Source organism: Python bivittatus, unplaced genomic scaffold (assembly GCF_059951505.1).
Source record: "Python bivittatus isolate LINGU-HERP-01145 unplaced genomic scaffold, Pbiv_v1 ctg000080_np1212, whole genome shotgun sequence".
Classification (NCBI taxonomy): Eukaryota; Metazoa; Chordata; class Lepidosauria; order Squamata; family Pythonidae; genus Python; species Python bivittatus.
In genome coordinates, this window is record NW_028277035.1 from 26,304,582 (window position 1) to 26,319,575 (window position 14,994).

Below are 14,994 nucleotides of genomic sequence, written 5' to 3' on the forward strand. Positions count from 1 at the left end.
ACCCAGCCCGGCTATTGAACAGGGAGAAGTCCTTGTCTCAAGCCACATTGGAGTTCTTCAGGCAGCAAAATATCTTGGCCCCAAACCCAAAAATGTACTGATAATATGTCCCCTTTGTTTCTATCTCGTGGCTGGGGTGCAGCCTTTTTGTTCTGTTACATAGCAAAAAGCCAGTTTGGTCTAGTGGTGAAGGCACCAGGCCAGAAACCAGGAGAGTGTGAGTTCTAGTCTTGCCTTAGGCATGAAAGCCGGCTGGGTCACTCTCTCTCAGCCCAACTCACCTCACAGGGTTGTTGCTGTGGGGAAAATAGGAGAAGGGAGGAGCATTAGGTAAGTTTGCCACATTGAGTTATTTATAAAAATAATAAAGGCAGGATAAAAAAAAATTAAAAAAAGAAAGAAAAGAAACTCAAGTGCTTTTTTCAGACATGTGTGAATTGGTCTGGAATCAAATCAAAATCAAACTCTTGATTTATCTTTTTTGCTCTATTTGTGGAGTACCCCGCACATTGAAACCCCCCACCTATTGTGTGTTTGGAACAATGTCTTGCTTTCCATACAATTAGGAGAGGTTAGTGTGGGTCCCCAAATAGAGTAAAGCTAGAAGAGTACCTTATTTTGCCTTTGGCAAGAAATGAAGATGAGCATGCACTTGACTGGGCTTGCTCTTGAAAACTTTCCTTATGCTGTACACCAGTTACAGACATCCAATGTGTTGCATTAGCTTCATTGGTTCTATGCAATCATCCAAGAATATGAACTCCAACATTTATTGACATGACCCTGCAGGAGCAATCACAAAATGGTGTGTTCCCTTACTTCAGGCTAGAGGGCACCACCTTTGAGCTAATAAGGGGAACAAAATGAAGCTGCATATATAACGCTACCCTAAACATCAGTCACAACTAGTTAATACGATAGAGTTCCAATTCTGTTTATTGCTGAGGCTAGGTAGCCAGGGAGAAAATCTGAGAAGTTGGTCTTAATCATTGCGTGGATGAAAGCCTGATAGGTCCTTCAATTGAGTGAGAATTGCTCCGTGAGTTTATTCCATTATCTCCCTTGGAGATAATGTTTTTGAAGCAGGGAATGATTTTTAATTTCTAAAAAAATAAGCATTCTGAATTCTAATATAAATGAAAAGTGCAAATGGAAACATTAAGGTATAAGAAAAATCTGACAGCTCAGCCCCAAAAGAGGGAAAGAAAGGATAGTGGTTAAACTGTGCTTAAAAACTGGTCAGAATACAAAACAAAACAACTCTTTGTTCTTGTTCACAGCTGAATTGTAGAGGTTTTGAATTTAGAGCAATGTGGATTTTGAATAGCCTCCATACTCCTAATCCTTTCCTTGCTTAATTTTTGATCTAACAATGATAATAGAATTGACACTGCAACTGTGCTAGTTTTTGCATACGAAGGACATTGCAGCTCATGCAGCGTGAGGTGTAGATCTGAGCCACACAAAACAAGAACTTCCCATATTGTGGGGAGATGTGAGATCTCATAAGCATCAGTGAGATTCTAGACTCCTAAAAGAGGCTGAGCCCATTGGTAAAATTTAAACATTTTAAAAGTTATTAGCAGATTGGATCTAGAACCTATATCCTATATGGTTGCTGATCCTTTTGCTTGTTTACAAACAATGAGTAATAATGCATGTCCAAAACAAAGCCATTTAAATAGGGTTAAACTTCTCAGTTCTCAGAGATGCTATTATAATTCTTTTTTGTAGGAAAGGTTGGGTGACCCGCTTGGCTAGAAAGGTCCAGTGGTGAGGTCTTGTGCTGTGGCATCCTCTTCTGATTAACCGAACTAGGGATAATGCGATGGGAATATAAAGCCAATATTTCTGGGCCCTTGATGTTCGATTCTGGTTGTGTTGCTTCTGTAATCACTCTTTGTTCATGTTTGCTATTGGAGAGGTTTGGTGAAGATACAGAATTATGTCTCTTGGATGGTGGCGGGCTGTAGTTCTGAAATCTCACTGTTTTCACTTGCTGAAAGTAGAATAAAGAAATCTGGAGTTAATTTATTCCCAGAAGGCTTCCAGAAACACTGCTATGCCACTGCATGCACATATCCAAAACAAGAAAACTAAATTCTGTTTTACAATTTCCCTAGCAATATACGAAAAGACAAGATAGCTTAGCCTTCTCATAAGATATCATCTGGTATACTTTAGCACATTGCCCAGATTTTTGAAAAGGGAGTTAATGGTTGTATCTACAGAACTAGGTTGTCTTGGAATTTTTTTGTGAAGGAGCAAACATTTCTATGAAGTGCATTATGTGAGTCTTCTCCACAATTACTAAGCCATTTATAGCTGAATTTTAGCAAGAGCAGTCAATAGTTGACAGAAACTCTTCTTTGTATGGAATAGAAGCTGTGCTATGGATCAGGAAATATAGATTACTAACTCATAAGTAGACTTACGTAAGGATGATTTAATATGGAAGTAAAATCAGTCCACCATACAATGTTCTTATGAAGAACACTGAAATAGTATTTCTATTGAAATATTGAAGTTAACTGAACTTTAAGTAGTACTATATACATTATCAGTATTACAGTACTAGTTTAGTGAGTGAGAGAGAGAGAGAGAGAGAGAGAGAGAGAGGGAGAGAGAGAGGGAGAGAGAGAAGGTGTTTATTAATTCCAGTTAGCCTCAGTCTTGAAAATATTTAATCTCAAAGTATAATCTTCAGGAATAAGGACAATTTTGTGTGTATTGGGAGAACAGATTGTATGTTGTACACCTGGTGATGTTAATGAAAAAATGGGGTACAGTGTGCACCTGCTTGAGAACTGCTTCCTGAGAAATCATCAGTGATGCTGAATTTTTAATGTGATAGAAAGGTAGAAATAATTAGATACAAGTGTCGGCCTTGTGGGGCAAACCAGATAGGAAACATGATCAGATGAGCTAATTCTACTTTATTGTAAAGCTACATTGACAGAATCTTGCAAGTCTGAAAGTACATGCCCCCCCGCCCCCCCCCGTCTCCTTTACAGCCCAAGAAACTAGGGAGGGTCTCTTCTGAGCCTCTTGCCCTGCCCATTATTCAGCTGCGGGCTATGCTCTCTCTTATCTAACTGCTCCCTAGGCAGCATCTCTTTGCCCAGTCTCCCAAGGTCATTCCCACATACCATTGCAATAAGGGAAACAATTATGTTAACTATATTTAATTTAAATTTAGATTTTTGCAATAGGCCAAATACAGCTTTTGGTCCCAAAAATGCAGCACATTTCTGCCCTAAACCATATCACTAAGTTCTCACAGAATTGTCAATACTTTGTATTATCTTAACATTTGACAACTATAGCTCTATTATTGCATGGATAGACCCTATTATTACCTTCTCAGTGGTGTTTTTGAAGGTGTCTGGTTTCACCAGAATGGAAGGTGGAGCAGATACAGGTGGCTTTACAGCTAGTTCATTCTTTGGTACTTCATTGGTATCCAAAATGACTGAGCTACACACAGAAGGAGCTCTGCTGCCTCCGCTTCGGGGCAATAGCACTAAGGAAGAATTATGGGAGGTGCTCAGTTTGATTCCTGTATCAGCTGAGCCAACTCCTCGGGGCAAAGTGGAAATAGACTGATATATTGGAGTTTGTTGGGATCGTACTGGAGTTGGAGGAGGCCGCCGAAGAGAGTTGGTGAATGGAATAAGGGCTCCTGGTTGCAAAGGTTTCTGTAAAGATCCATCTAGGAGACAAATAATTAAGGACAGGAGGGTGAAGAAAACAGTAAGCCCTTTAGAACCACATTGCTGAGAATTCATATTAAAAAGGGTGGGAAAAATTAGTTGACTTGCAGCGTTTAACTGAATCCCAGACTTTGGGCTGATCAACACTATATGACATGCTACTAGAATGTGAAGAGCTGACAGGCAGTTGCAATGGTAAGTAACACTGTAGTAGAGCACATGGTTTACACGAAGCATGTTCTAAGCTCATTTCCTCCCAAACTAATGAACCCCAGGAGGCAGAGCTGGAAAAGGATCTCATCATAACCTGTGGTCCTCCAGCTCCATCACCTTCAGCTACTGAGGAAAAAAATCTGCCACACTGCTTCAACTCATTTTCCCTTTTGCCCCTTATGCTGAGTGCTTTCTCCCAGAAACACAAGTTCAGTGGTCTAGACTTTGCATGAAAATTTGTTACATTGACTCTGTCTTGGAGAGCCGTAGCCTGTAGAGGAGACAGCACTGGACTAAGATGGACAACAGTCTGACAGAGTGGAAACATGCCTGTATACTCCCTAACATTCACCTTATGGTACTCTCCTCCATTTAAATACCTACTCAAAATCTAGCTTTGGCAGAAAAGATTTTTAAGTGTTGAACTGAAATAAACACTCAGCATGTGCTTTGGAGCTTGCATATATTCATCCAGTTAAAGTTGTGTTTGCCTTTCTTCCCTCACCAGTTTTTTTTTTTTTTTAATGATTGAATCACAGACGTGTTTCTCTAACTATGTACTTTGTAAATGTGGTCATGGAATTTTGCTTCATTTCATTACCCAGTTCATTACTTTTATTTGTAGAAGCCATATTTGTTTCATCACTCATAGTTTTTGTTATTTGATTTTTTTCTTTTTGCACTGTCATTTATCTCGTTTTGCACTAGCTGCAGTAGATTGTTGCTCCTGATAGCTACTTTATTTACTCAAAGTGTCTCTTATACTATGCTGTTCTGTGGCAGAGTGTAGAAAAATTGTGACTTATTCATAGGCTCCAACCTTGATGTTTTCTTGCGGCCCTCCCAATTTTTCCTTAGAACGCCCAAATGAATGACAAATGCCCAGAGCATTAAGGGTAAAGAAGGTAGAAAAGAGTATCTATTGCTCAGATCCTGTTACAAAGGCCCTTGGAGACCCCACCATTCCCCCAACAGAAAGAAGGGTACAGACAGGAGTTCTGAATAAGAGTCTCATTCATACCCTTTGTGCACTTAATTTGGAATGAAAGAAGACTGAACCAAATGGATCCCATTCTGCTAAGCATTTCATTTGTTCTAAAACAAATGCGCATAATGGTGTATAAAATACCATGTTCATTGATGATGCCTAATAATAGTTACTATTGTCCTCTAAGCTCATTTATTTCTGTGCCTAGCAGATTATTTTCTGCCAATATAATTCTATAGCAATTCTACATAAATATTGTTCCAGAATGAACACTGACCTCATTCAACTTCAAATAACTATATAGACAGCAGATTTTTAAAGTTGCTGCCAACACTTTGTATTTTATCCCTTCAGTCACTAAACAAAGACCCTGAACATTCCAGGAACACAGAGAATTCTAACTTGATTTCTCCCCTCATAAAAATGTATCTGCCACATAGTGTCTAAACAGTTGATCCTCCTACACCTTTCGGATTGTTCCAGGATCTGTGTAATGCATCCTTGCCTTTGGAAGGGCAGACTTCTGATCCAGTTTATTATGTTTACTGCATCTGACCTGAGTGTCTGTGTATAATGAAAGGTTTCTAGTCATCCCTCTGCCTTTGGGAAACAGATCCGCTTCTTTGTTTCTCATACTAGGACTTACTTTTCTTATTGCTACTACGTCCTCTTCTCAGGGATGCTGCGTGCCCTGAAGCGCTGGGCAAAGAGAGATTCCTCACAGGTGAAGCCAGAGATTTCAGAGGTCTGCTTTGTCCTGGGCGATTCTCTGAGATGCTTCCCTGGGATGAAAGTGAGGAAGTGGATAATGTCCAAGTTGCATAAAGGGAAGGCATTTTTGAATCAGAGAAGCTGGAGGATTTTCTGTTTGTTCAGGAGAGCAAAATAAGAGGGAGAGAGATGGTTCATTAGCAAGCAGATGTCTTTCAGGTCTCTAGGTAGGAAACACAGCAGTAAAATTCAGGTTCCGGAATTTAATTTTTTTATTAGAAAAGTAAAAACAAAGTGCAGATCAGTCCACATCAGCAATCATTTGTACATTCTGAACTAAAATGTCCTTGCAGATCATTTTAATCTTGCATTTAAACTGTTTTCCTCAAGCACCAGATTTTCCCCCCATCACTCTTCCAGACAATTAGAATTGTAATATTAATGTTGCAGGTTCTGCATTTCCACAAAGCAAACTAAAACACCGTGAGTCATCTTTTAATGATAAATCGCTCGTGCCTATTATTACTACTTCTACCCAACTGTGAATATTTGAACAACCATGACATGCAAAACATCTGACCCTCCCAGAAAGTGTGCCATTTTATTCTGACTTTACTAGTAATGTTGGATTATTTCCTGAAGAGGATAGTAAGATAAGGCTGTAACAAAGTTGGATCACTTCTTAAGAGATCAAAGCAGCCTGTTTCAAACTTAGAAATTTTCAAATTCAAAACATTTTGCACAAATCAAAACCAGAAAGATAGGGTCCCATTCAGGCGTATGCCCACAGGCAAGTTACTACTTTGGTTAATATTAACAGCATAGATCTTTTGGCAGGGTGAACAAATTCATTGTATGGGAATGTTTGCAATGCTTCTGTGACTGACGAGTCTACTGATCTGAATTAATAATATTTAAGGTGTTTTTATTTTTAGCTTTTGGCTTTAGTCTACTATTGTTGAGGCTCTATGCCTCACACAAACGTTCCTGCCTCTGTTTAGCCTGTAAGCCAGCTGTAATGCTCTTCACAACTATGCATATATGTACATGTTTAAGGTCTGCAATTACCTATAGAGTTCATTTTTCCCACTATGCGTTTACACAGTTAAGAGAAACTTGACTGGACAGGGTGGAAATGGTAATGGGACTGGTACCTGTGGTTCTGCTTTATGAGGCAGCAGATATTTACTTGAGAGCAAGCTATGCAAAATAAAAGGAAACATGGGATGAGAGATGGAGAATAAATGTGGACGGACAATTTATGTATTCATGATTGCCAAAATTACCTGTTACCCAAGTAAATCACTTGGAAATAAAAATCAGTGGAAGGTCATAAGTATGTGCAAACGTATCTACCGTTAATGTCATGTTTTCTAGTTTATATGGAGGAATGAGTATGGGAACAACTGCAAAATTTATTCTGTCTCTCAGAAAATAATATAATAAGGAAGTTGGTAAATGGACCGTTCAGTAGAAGACACTAAGTTAAAAAAGTGCAAAAGGACTCTTCAGCTGTAGCAGTTCAGAATAAGAAAGAAGGACCATTTTGGTGGGTGGGAGTGGTAAGTTTTTGAGGGGTTTAATAAATGGTCAGGGAGCACGACCTTGTAAAATCACCATGTTCTTCAGCATAACTCACAATTTTCATTGTCCCTAAGGTAAACCTTATATGGACAGTGATACTTCAAACGTGGTATATTTGTGGCCATAAACAAGAAACCAAAGAAGTGCAAACAGGATATCAGTCAGAATTTTGCCTGGTTGTAGGCATGGACCATCACTGACCCAAAGAGACTGACTCATTCCAGCGGTAGGAGGGACAGTAAAAGTTTCTAGAGGGAGTAAGGCCCACAAACTGAACATATGCTAATATAGCAACTAAGAAGAAACTCCCTCTGGAGCAAGAAGCATTTATATTCAGGCAGTGGGTAGAACTGAAGAGCAGACTCAGCTAATTTTAGACAGTTACTGGTGATAGTGCCTGATTATATCAGAACCTTACCCAAGGCCTGAGGCATTTTAGATAATTAAGCTTGCTCACAGCTTTGGAAGGGACAGACACATTCCTTGAATATGCAAACGGGTCTCCTATAAGCAAGCTTCAGTTGATCTTTATGAAGTTGTGCATTATAAAGGCTGTGACAATAGCTTAATACCATTTTGGTATTTGCCTCTCTATTGTAATCCCAAATGGGAGCTTTGGCAAGCTAGCTTCGAGCTATCTTAGTTGAGCTTTGCTTTCAAGGAAAAAGAAAAGCATTATGAATGAACAACAGTCTTGATTCAGAAAGGATCGTTCTTTACTGTTAAAAATTTAAGGTGATAAAAAAACAAAAAACCAAAACAAAACACCAGCAGCCAGCACTACTACACCTCTGAGGCCAAACAGGGCAAAACAGAGGTACCTACTGCTTATACAGGTAGTCCCCAGTTTAACAACAGGTTCCATTCCCAAGGTCTGTCCTTTAGTTGAATTTGTATGTAAGCCAGAACAAGATTATTGTATAAGTGGTATTGCATAATGAACTCAAACCACTGTGTATTTAAATCAAATCATTGTGTATTTAACTCTAATTTTGCTACAATAGGCTCCATCTTAACTATGGGTTGTCCATAAACCAGACGTTCTTAACCCAGGGACTACCTGTACTTAAAGAGACTTCTTGATGAAGCACCAAGGAAGCAATGCTCTTGAAAGACAGAAGTCAAGGAAGTTGTTATACTCTTTCCCACTTGTAATTCCATTTTTCCAACTGTGGGGTTTCTCCCCCTTTTTCTTTGAAAATTGTTGTAGTCCAACAATGGTTGGACTGATTATTTCTTTGGTCATCTTCTTCCCCCGACAAGGCCAACAAGGTCACAGAGTTCTTAAATCCATTGAATTGTTTGAGAGTACCATCAATTTCTGCACGAGCAGTGTGCTTAAATAACCTATCTAAGTGCTCCTAACTTGCTATGAACCTAAGCCATGGAGCACATTTTGTGCTTCTCAGGGAGAAGAGAAAAAAAAACAGCACCTTGTAGTCCTTTCTGATAATTTCCCATGACTATTCTTTGCTTTGAAAAAAAAAAAAAAGATGTATGTTTTAATAACGGGGCAGTGATTCATCACACTAAGGAAAGCATCAATTTATTATATACTGGTTTCCAAAGGATAATATTTATTATTATTATTATTATTATTATTATTATTATTATTATTACAATAAACAAATATTATTTAATAATATAATAAATATATTATTATTATTAATAATAATAATAATTTATTATGAACTGGTTCCCAAACTGGTGTTCATAACTAAGGTACTTTGTAAAGCTGCTTCCAATCTCCCTGGGCTCTGTGTTGGAATGTTCACTTTATTGATTGGGTTTGATTGGAGACCAAATCATGATAAAATTATTCTGAGGAAATTTAGTGCATATCAGAAGGCATAATTCTGGGCCCAAAGAGGCCCTGGTGTTTCCAGTTTAAACTGAGCAATTTAACATGGTAAAATACAAGCAAGGGAAGAAATGAGAAAAGAAACAATAACATGGTTAGTTAGGTAGCTGTTTGAGCATTCCACATCTCAAACTACAGACTAAAACCTGTCATTTTTCACTCCATTTCCCTGCAGTTCATATGTTCATGAATTACAACATTCAGTTATCCAAACATTACATGGTAATCATCTCAAGATACACCATTTTGAAAAATGACAAATTATCCTCTCAAAATTAATATAGGGACTTGAGCGATCCACTCAAACTAATTTGTTATCTAGCTACTATGGTTGAGTTGCATCATGAACAAGCATGTCCTTTTTCTCTCTCCTCTGCTATTATCCATTCTGATTAAGGAGACTAGGCACTGAAGAAGACCATCTTTTATTTAAGGTCAGATTTTGTTTTCATTTTAGAAGGTGTGCTCTCAACCTGTGCATTTCTTTAAGTTTCTTTTTCAACTGGGTCATTTGCGTTTATGTTTATAAACCTCATGTTGGAGGGAAATAGATTAGTGATATCTTATCTTTAGGGAAAAGCCACCCATAATAATTCAGAAATAATATATGATTTGAGTAGAGTTTTAAACAAGCATGACGGCATAGGTTAAAACCTTGAATTCATACCTGCAGCCATCAATCACACTGATGCAGTTTGATTAGCACTTCCCATTTCTAACTGAAATCGAGAGTAGAGCCAGAAAGATGACAACTAATCATCCTTCAGACAAGATCTGGTAAGTGTTTCTACTTCTGTTTGCTTGGATGCCAACAGAACTCTCAGAATGATTGGGAACCCAGATGGTGTGGCAGTTCTACCCTTATTCAAGCACATTCTAACAGTGTTCCTTCATATTTCGCTACTGTGTATGGTAAGCCAGGGGAGAGAGGGTATTACTCATGTGCTACTGTGCACATTAAGATGAATATCCTTGAACGAAGCTCACTTCCTGTGACTATACTCCTGTCCATGCAAAGTAGTTTTCTTGGCAACAGTACAGAACAGTTTGTCAACTGCCTTGTTCAGTGATATGTTTCCCAACTTACAGACCTGGGACTTCCTAGTGGTCTTCTATCCGAGTACTAACCATGTCTGACCCTAACTAGCTTTTTTGAGATCAGTACGGTCAGCTAGCTGCTATCATCTGCTATAGATCTGTTCCTCTGCACATAGTTTACCAAGGGTTTATAGTTCAATAGAGACAAGAAATTAAAGAGGACAAATATGGAAGATACAGGAAAAGATTACAGCACTAATTCTACTTTTCATCTGAACATAGAAATTGACAGGCAAGATGTTTTTCATAGCATTTTTTGCCACCAGCCAAGGGAGATTGTTAATTTGAAATTAAGAAAGGCTAATCAAATGGCACTTGGACTACAATCAACTGACATAACTTGTCTGGTCTTTGTGTCTAAAAATTTATTAATGTATTGCAGAAGATGACAAGTTACATGACCCAAGAATTTACAATTTAAAATTTGACATAAGAAAAACAAAAGAGGAAGGGAAGGGAAAGTCTGGAGACTGTTTTGGATAAAACCCGAAATGGTCACCTTTGGGTCTCTGATCTGAAATCCAGACCTGCTTGAGAGGCAAATTTAGGACCTCTAAGTTGTGAAGTTGGCTTGATCTTTCTCAGAACTAACATTCATTCAGGGCCATAAACTGAACACAGAGTTTACCAAAATTGCTGGGAAGGCCACTTATATTCCTTTGCAAGTTATTGCTTTGATTTCTAAAAGAATGGCAGAAGAAAAATATCCCCAAATTCAGGTCTGGACCAGTATATTCTATTCAGACAAGCCAGCCATCAACAGGCACATAGAGATAAACAACATCTGCACACTATTCAAAAGAGACAAGAAAAAGGAAAGAAAAAGACCAGAACATCTCCTCACCAGCAGTCAACACCCAAATAAGCAGATTAACACCAGGATTAACACCAGACAAACAATCAAGCAGTAAACAACAGCCTAATCAAGGAACTACAAGGAGATAACCACACCCCCACTAACACTGACAGGGCAAAATATTGTATATAAACAGAGAGCAAACCCCACTCCTATCTAGCAGTGAAGATGTTACCTAGCCAGGTAACAAAATGTCTGCAAGAAAACAACCAAGCTCAGAGAACCCCAAGGACTCCGGTACATTCTGCCCAGCTATTTTCCTTTTCCCACTAAACCTGGGACAAAACATAAAAAACTTTGCTGCAGCATAAATGTCTGGAAAGATGAACTCAATTTTACTCATTATCAAATAGCTGAGTACATTGTATTTTACTTTTCAGTTAATGGTGATTACAGGCAGATTATCTTACTTTTCAGCTAATGATGACTAAGAGGAAACCTTTGAAGAACAGGATGAGACTGGAAAAGCAAATCACTAAATGAGTAAACTGAAAATCTATGGTGGTATAATCTAAGAATGGCAGGATTTTCCTCCCAATGCTGTTTTATGACTATTTCCTCCATTAAAATAAACTTTTCCAGCCTGTGATGTTCCTGCAGGACCAAGTTTCTTCTACATATTTCTTTACTTCCTTGACTTAACTTCAGTAACTCCCTTTTATCTGAGTAGCCAGGCCTGCTAAGCATTTTCAGAGTAACCATTTTCTATTCCCAGGACAGAGGTTGTTTTGAGGTGATTTCATATGAAAGCAGAACACATTTAGGGGATTAGGGCGGTTATCTCCACAGGTCTTCAGCTGCAGCTTCAGCTTTATACAGGACTCCAGGCATATTGTCATACATACACCCGTGTCTAACCTGTAATATATGCAACTAGGAGCTACAACAACTCACAGTTAATTTTTCAGAACTGCCAAAGATGAAAAATCTCTAAATTATGAAACTATTATAGGAATAGTTTTCTCTGGTGAAGTAAAACTATAGAAAATACATTTATATTGTCTCAATAGTCTGACTGAGGGGTGGGAAACATGCAGTTTTGGAGATGTTTTGTTATTTCTAGGTAGCCCCACCACTAGAGTCAATTAACTCAAGGTAACCTAAAAGATAAGAGACTCTGTGTTCACCAAATTTCATTTGATTTTTGTTTTAGCTAATTCAGGAAGAACTGACCTATTGGGTATGTTTATGGTGAGTTGGGATATTGATTCCCACTCCCTGTAAAACAGGAGGCGGGGCAAAAACTTGGTGTGCTTCAGTTTATGTTCCAGCCTCACGGAATAACTTGCTGCCAGATATCTTAATAGCACCCTCCCTGATGATATTCAGAAAGGCAAGCTCTCCTGCAAAGCTTTTAATTATTGTTAAGTATTTATGATTTTCAGAACTGAGCATGACTCATCATATGGACATTAGTGTGCTTATGTAGTTATGTTTGAACTTAATTATTTAACGATTTTATGTTCACTGTTGTAAGCAGCTGGGAGTCCTTAGAGAGCCAGCGATATACTGTATAAAATTCTGTAAGTAAATAACTGAGCAAGCAAGCAAATAAATGGTTTAGAGAAAATATTTCGTACTGTGCTGAATGGGACTGAGGCTCAATTTAATTGAGCAACCATTTTTACAGCCAGATACTGTACCTCTCAGAAGCCTATGATCATGAAGGCAACAGAATTCCCATATGGTTTGCCCATCTTGATTATATATATCTTATTTACTAATTGTTGAATTTATACTCCAGCTTTCTGTTTATTTCAACATTTAAGGTAACTAATGATAATATAGAAATAAGCTATCTCTGAATGCAAAGGCTCTTATGCAGGCAAAATAATTAATAGGATTTGATAGATCAATTTTTGTACCTGACTCTTGATAAGTTGAATATCATAAGCAAGGCTTGGACATAAAGAAGCTACTTCTTTTCCCCCCTCCTGGTTTTTTTAAAATTTCTTTTCCATTTTTCTCACCTTTTTGATTATTTCTTACCCCCACTGCTTTCTACTGGGGATTCTAGGGGACAGGATTTTGAAAAGTCATAGGATACCAAGTCAGAGATGCTAGACAGGGACCAGTTTTCGTGGGGAAAAATGGTGTGTTCATTTCCATAATACAATAGTTCTTACTAAACTTTCTGGTTAGATGTTCCTACAGATCAAATCTGAATGCATTAAAGAATAAATATGCTTCATTTTAAAAATATGTGATTCAAAAATCTAAATAATGGCAGGCTAATCAAGTCTTCGTAGCAGCTTCTACAGGTCTTATGATAACTTGCAACCTTACTGAAGGTAACAGCAACTTACTATTTCACCTTTTGGACTGAAATAATTGTAATGCCACTTCTATCCCTATGACCACCTTGAGATCTGTCCTGAGCACTGCTCAGCTTGGCAACACTTCACGCATTTAAAGATATGGACTATAATCTACTCCAGTTTCTAGGATGAGAAATTTGTTAATTTTTAAGGCACCACAAAGGTCCTTGTTAAAAAGGTTCCCTAATGGTTATTTAATCACCTACAAAGCACATAGTGTAGCAAATGCTGCAAAAAGGTTCATTGACTATTGATGCCTGCTCTTGGATCAACTTCTCATGGTGCTCTCCAGAGACCACAATGTTTATTTGTTTGCTCACAAACAAACAAAAATAGTCCCTCTGTGGCCCTGTGCTGATCTACTACAAACCTTTGTAGCAAATGCATTGTTTCAATTAATAAATATATTATTTTGATTTCATTATCCCTCTGAATAATTAATTATATGTATAGTGCCAACGATAAGCTATCATTGGAAATAAAATGAAACAGAGTCCAGGATAGCAAGAAGGCTAATCATTAAGGTGGTATTTCAATTTTATAAAAGCAACTCACTTTGTGACTGTTTTATACAAGTTCTTTATAGATGTTTGTACATCTGGCCTTCATATATAAGTTCAGCATACTTCTACTAGTCCTAGATATTAGTCCTTATTGATTTGCTCACCCGCATTTAGCCTACAAAACACTGTTTTCAGATGCTATAGTTCAGCCTTTACTTTATGCTACAGAAAAGGGGAAGCACATGATATTGTTAGGAAGCTACAATATATAACCATTTTCCCAATCCAGAAAGAAAAAAAAAAAGGAAACTTAGAGGTACTAATCAAGGCTGTTTTTTTTTTTCTTTTTGGCCAAAATAGTTTCAGGCATATGCATTAAGGTTATATGTCGTCAGGAGCTAAATGTCTGTAGGCAGCACTACCAACCCAATCTTATTCACCTTTAAACCAATTCAAGTCCAATATATAGACCGTGAAGAATCCCTCTGCACATATTTGTGCAACTTTCCAGTACACCTCTCTATCTATAAATAGCATAGGTCAAACCTGAAAAATGGAGCAACATAATTGCTGGGGAAGATTCCGACTTTTCCTGTGATCAATGACATTCCTTTCAGCCAACCTTCACGGTATTTTCCCAAAACACGAATGCCTTCTCCTTTTCGCAAGTTGAGCTCATCTGGACTGTGAGCCGTATAGGAGTGCAACGCGACGCACCTGTTGAAACATAAGGGATGAAAATAAAGCACTAGGCGTTTGGAAAAAAAATAGTTTCATTTATGCAACATAATGAGGCTATGACACAACAATCTGCTTTCAGGCCACACCAGGAGCTTCTGTTGTGCCTTGTGCTAAACCAGAGCAATGCATCTGAAGCTTCTTTATGTAATACTTCTGTTACACAATCTGGAATGCTCCAGTGAATAACGAATCAAAGAACAGACAACTTTTTAAGAATAATGAATGGATCCCTAACAATATCTAAGGCATTTCTAAGTGGGTTGGTGTAACTGGCATGATGTAGTCAGTTCAAGATTAAGCTATGGGCTAGGATCCCAGATTGGAGAAGGAAAAACACAGTCCAGGACAAAAGGAGTTAAACACACATACACTTGCATACAAAAATATCATCTCCCTTTAAACACAGAA

At 38.0% G+C, this 14,994-nt stretch overlaps 1 protein-coding gene across 3 annotated transcripts in view; it reads right to left on the reverse strand.

The window, feature by feature from the left end:
* Positions 1–711: 711 nt before the first annotated feature.
* The window catches only part of SH3RF2 (SH3 domain containing ring finger 2), a 72,714-nt gene continuing 58,431 nt past the window's right edge, over positions 712–14,994 (reverse strand). For all 3 annotated transcript variants that reach the window (XM_025165541.2, XM_015887767.3, XM_025165540.2), the window contains 4 exons: positions 14,392–14,562; positions 5,561–5,778; positions 3,360–3,712; positions 712–1,999 (listed from right to left, as the gene is read on the reverse strand). In XM_025165541.2, the coding sequence (XP_025021309.1) occupies positions 1,697–1,999; positions 3,360–3,712; positions 5,561–5,778; positions 14,392–14,562 (1,045 nt within the window). In that variant the 3' untranslated portion in view covers positions 712–1,696. The remainder of the gene's footprint in view (positions 2,000–3,359; positions 3,713–5,560; positions 5,779–14,391; positions 14,563–14,994) is intronic.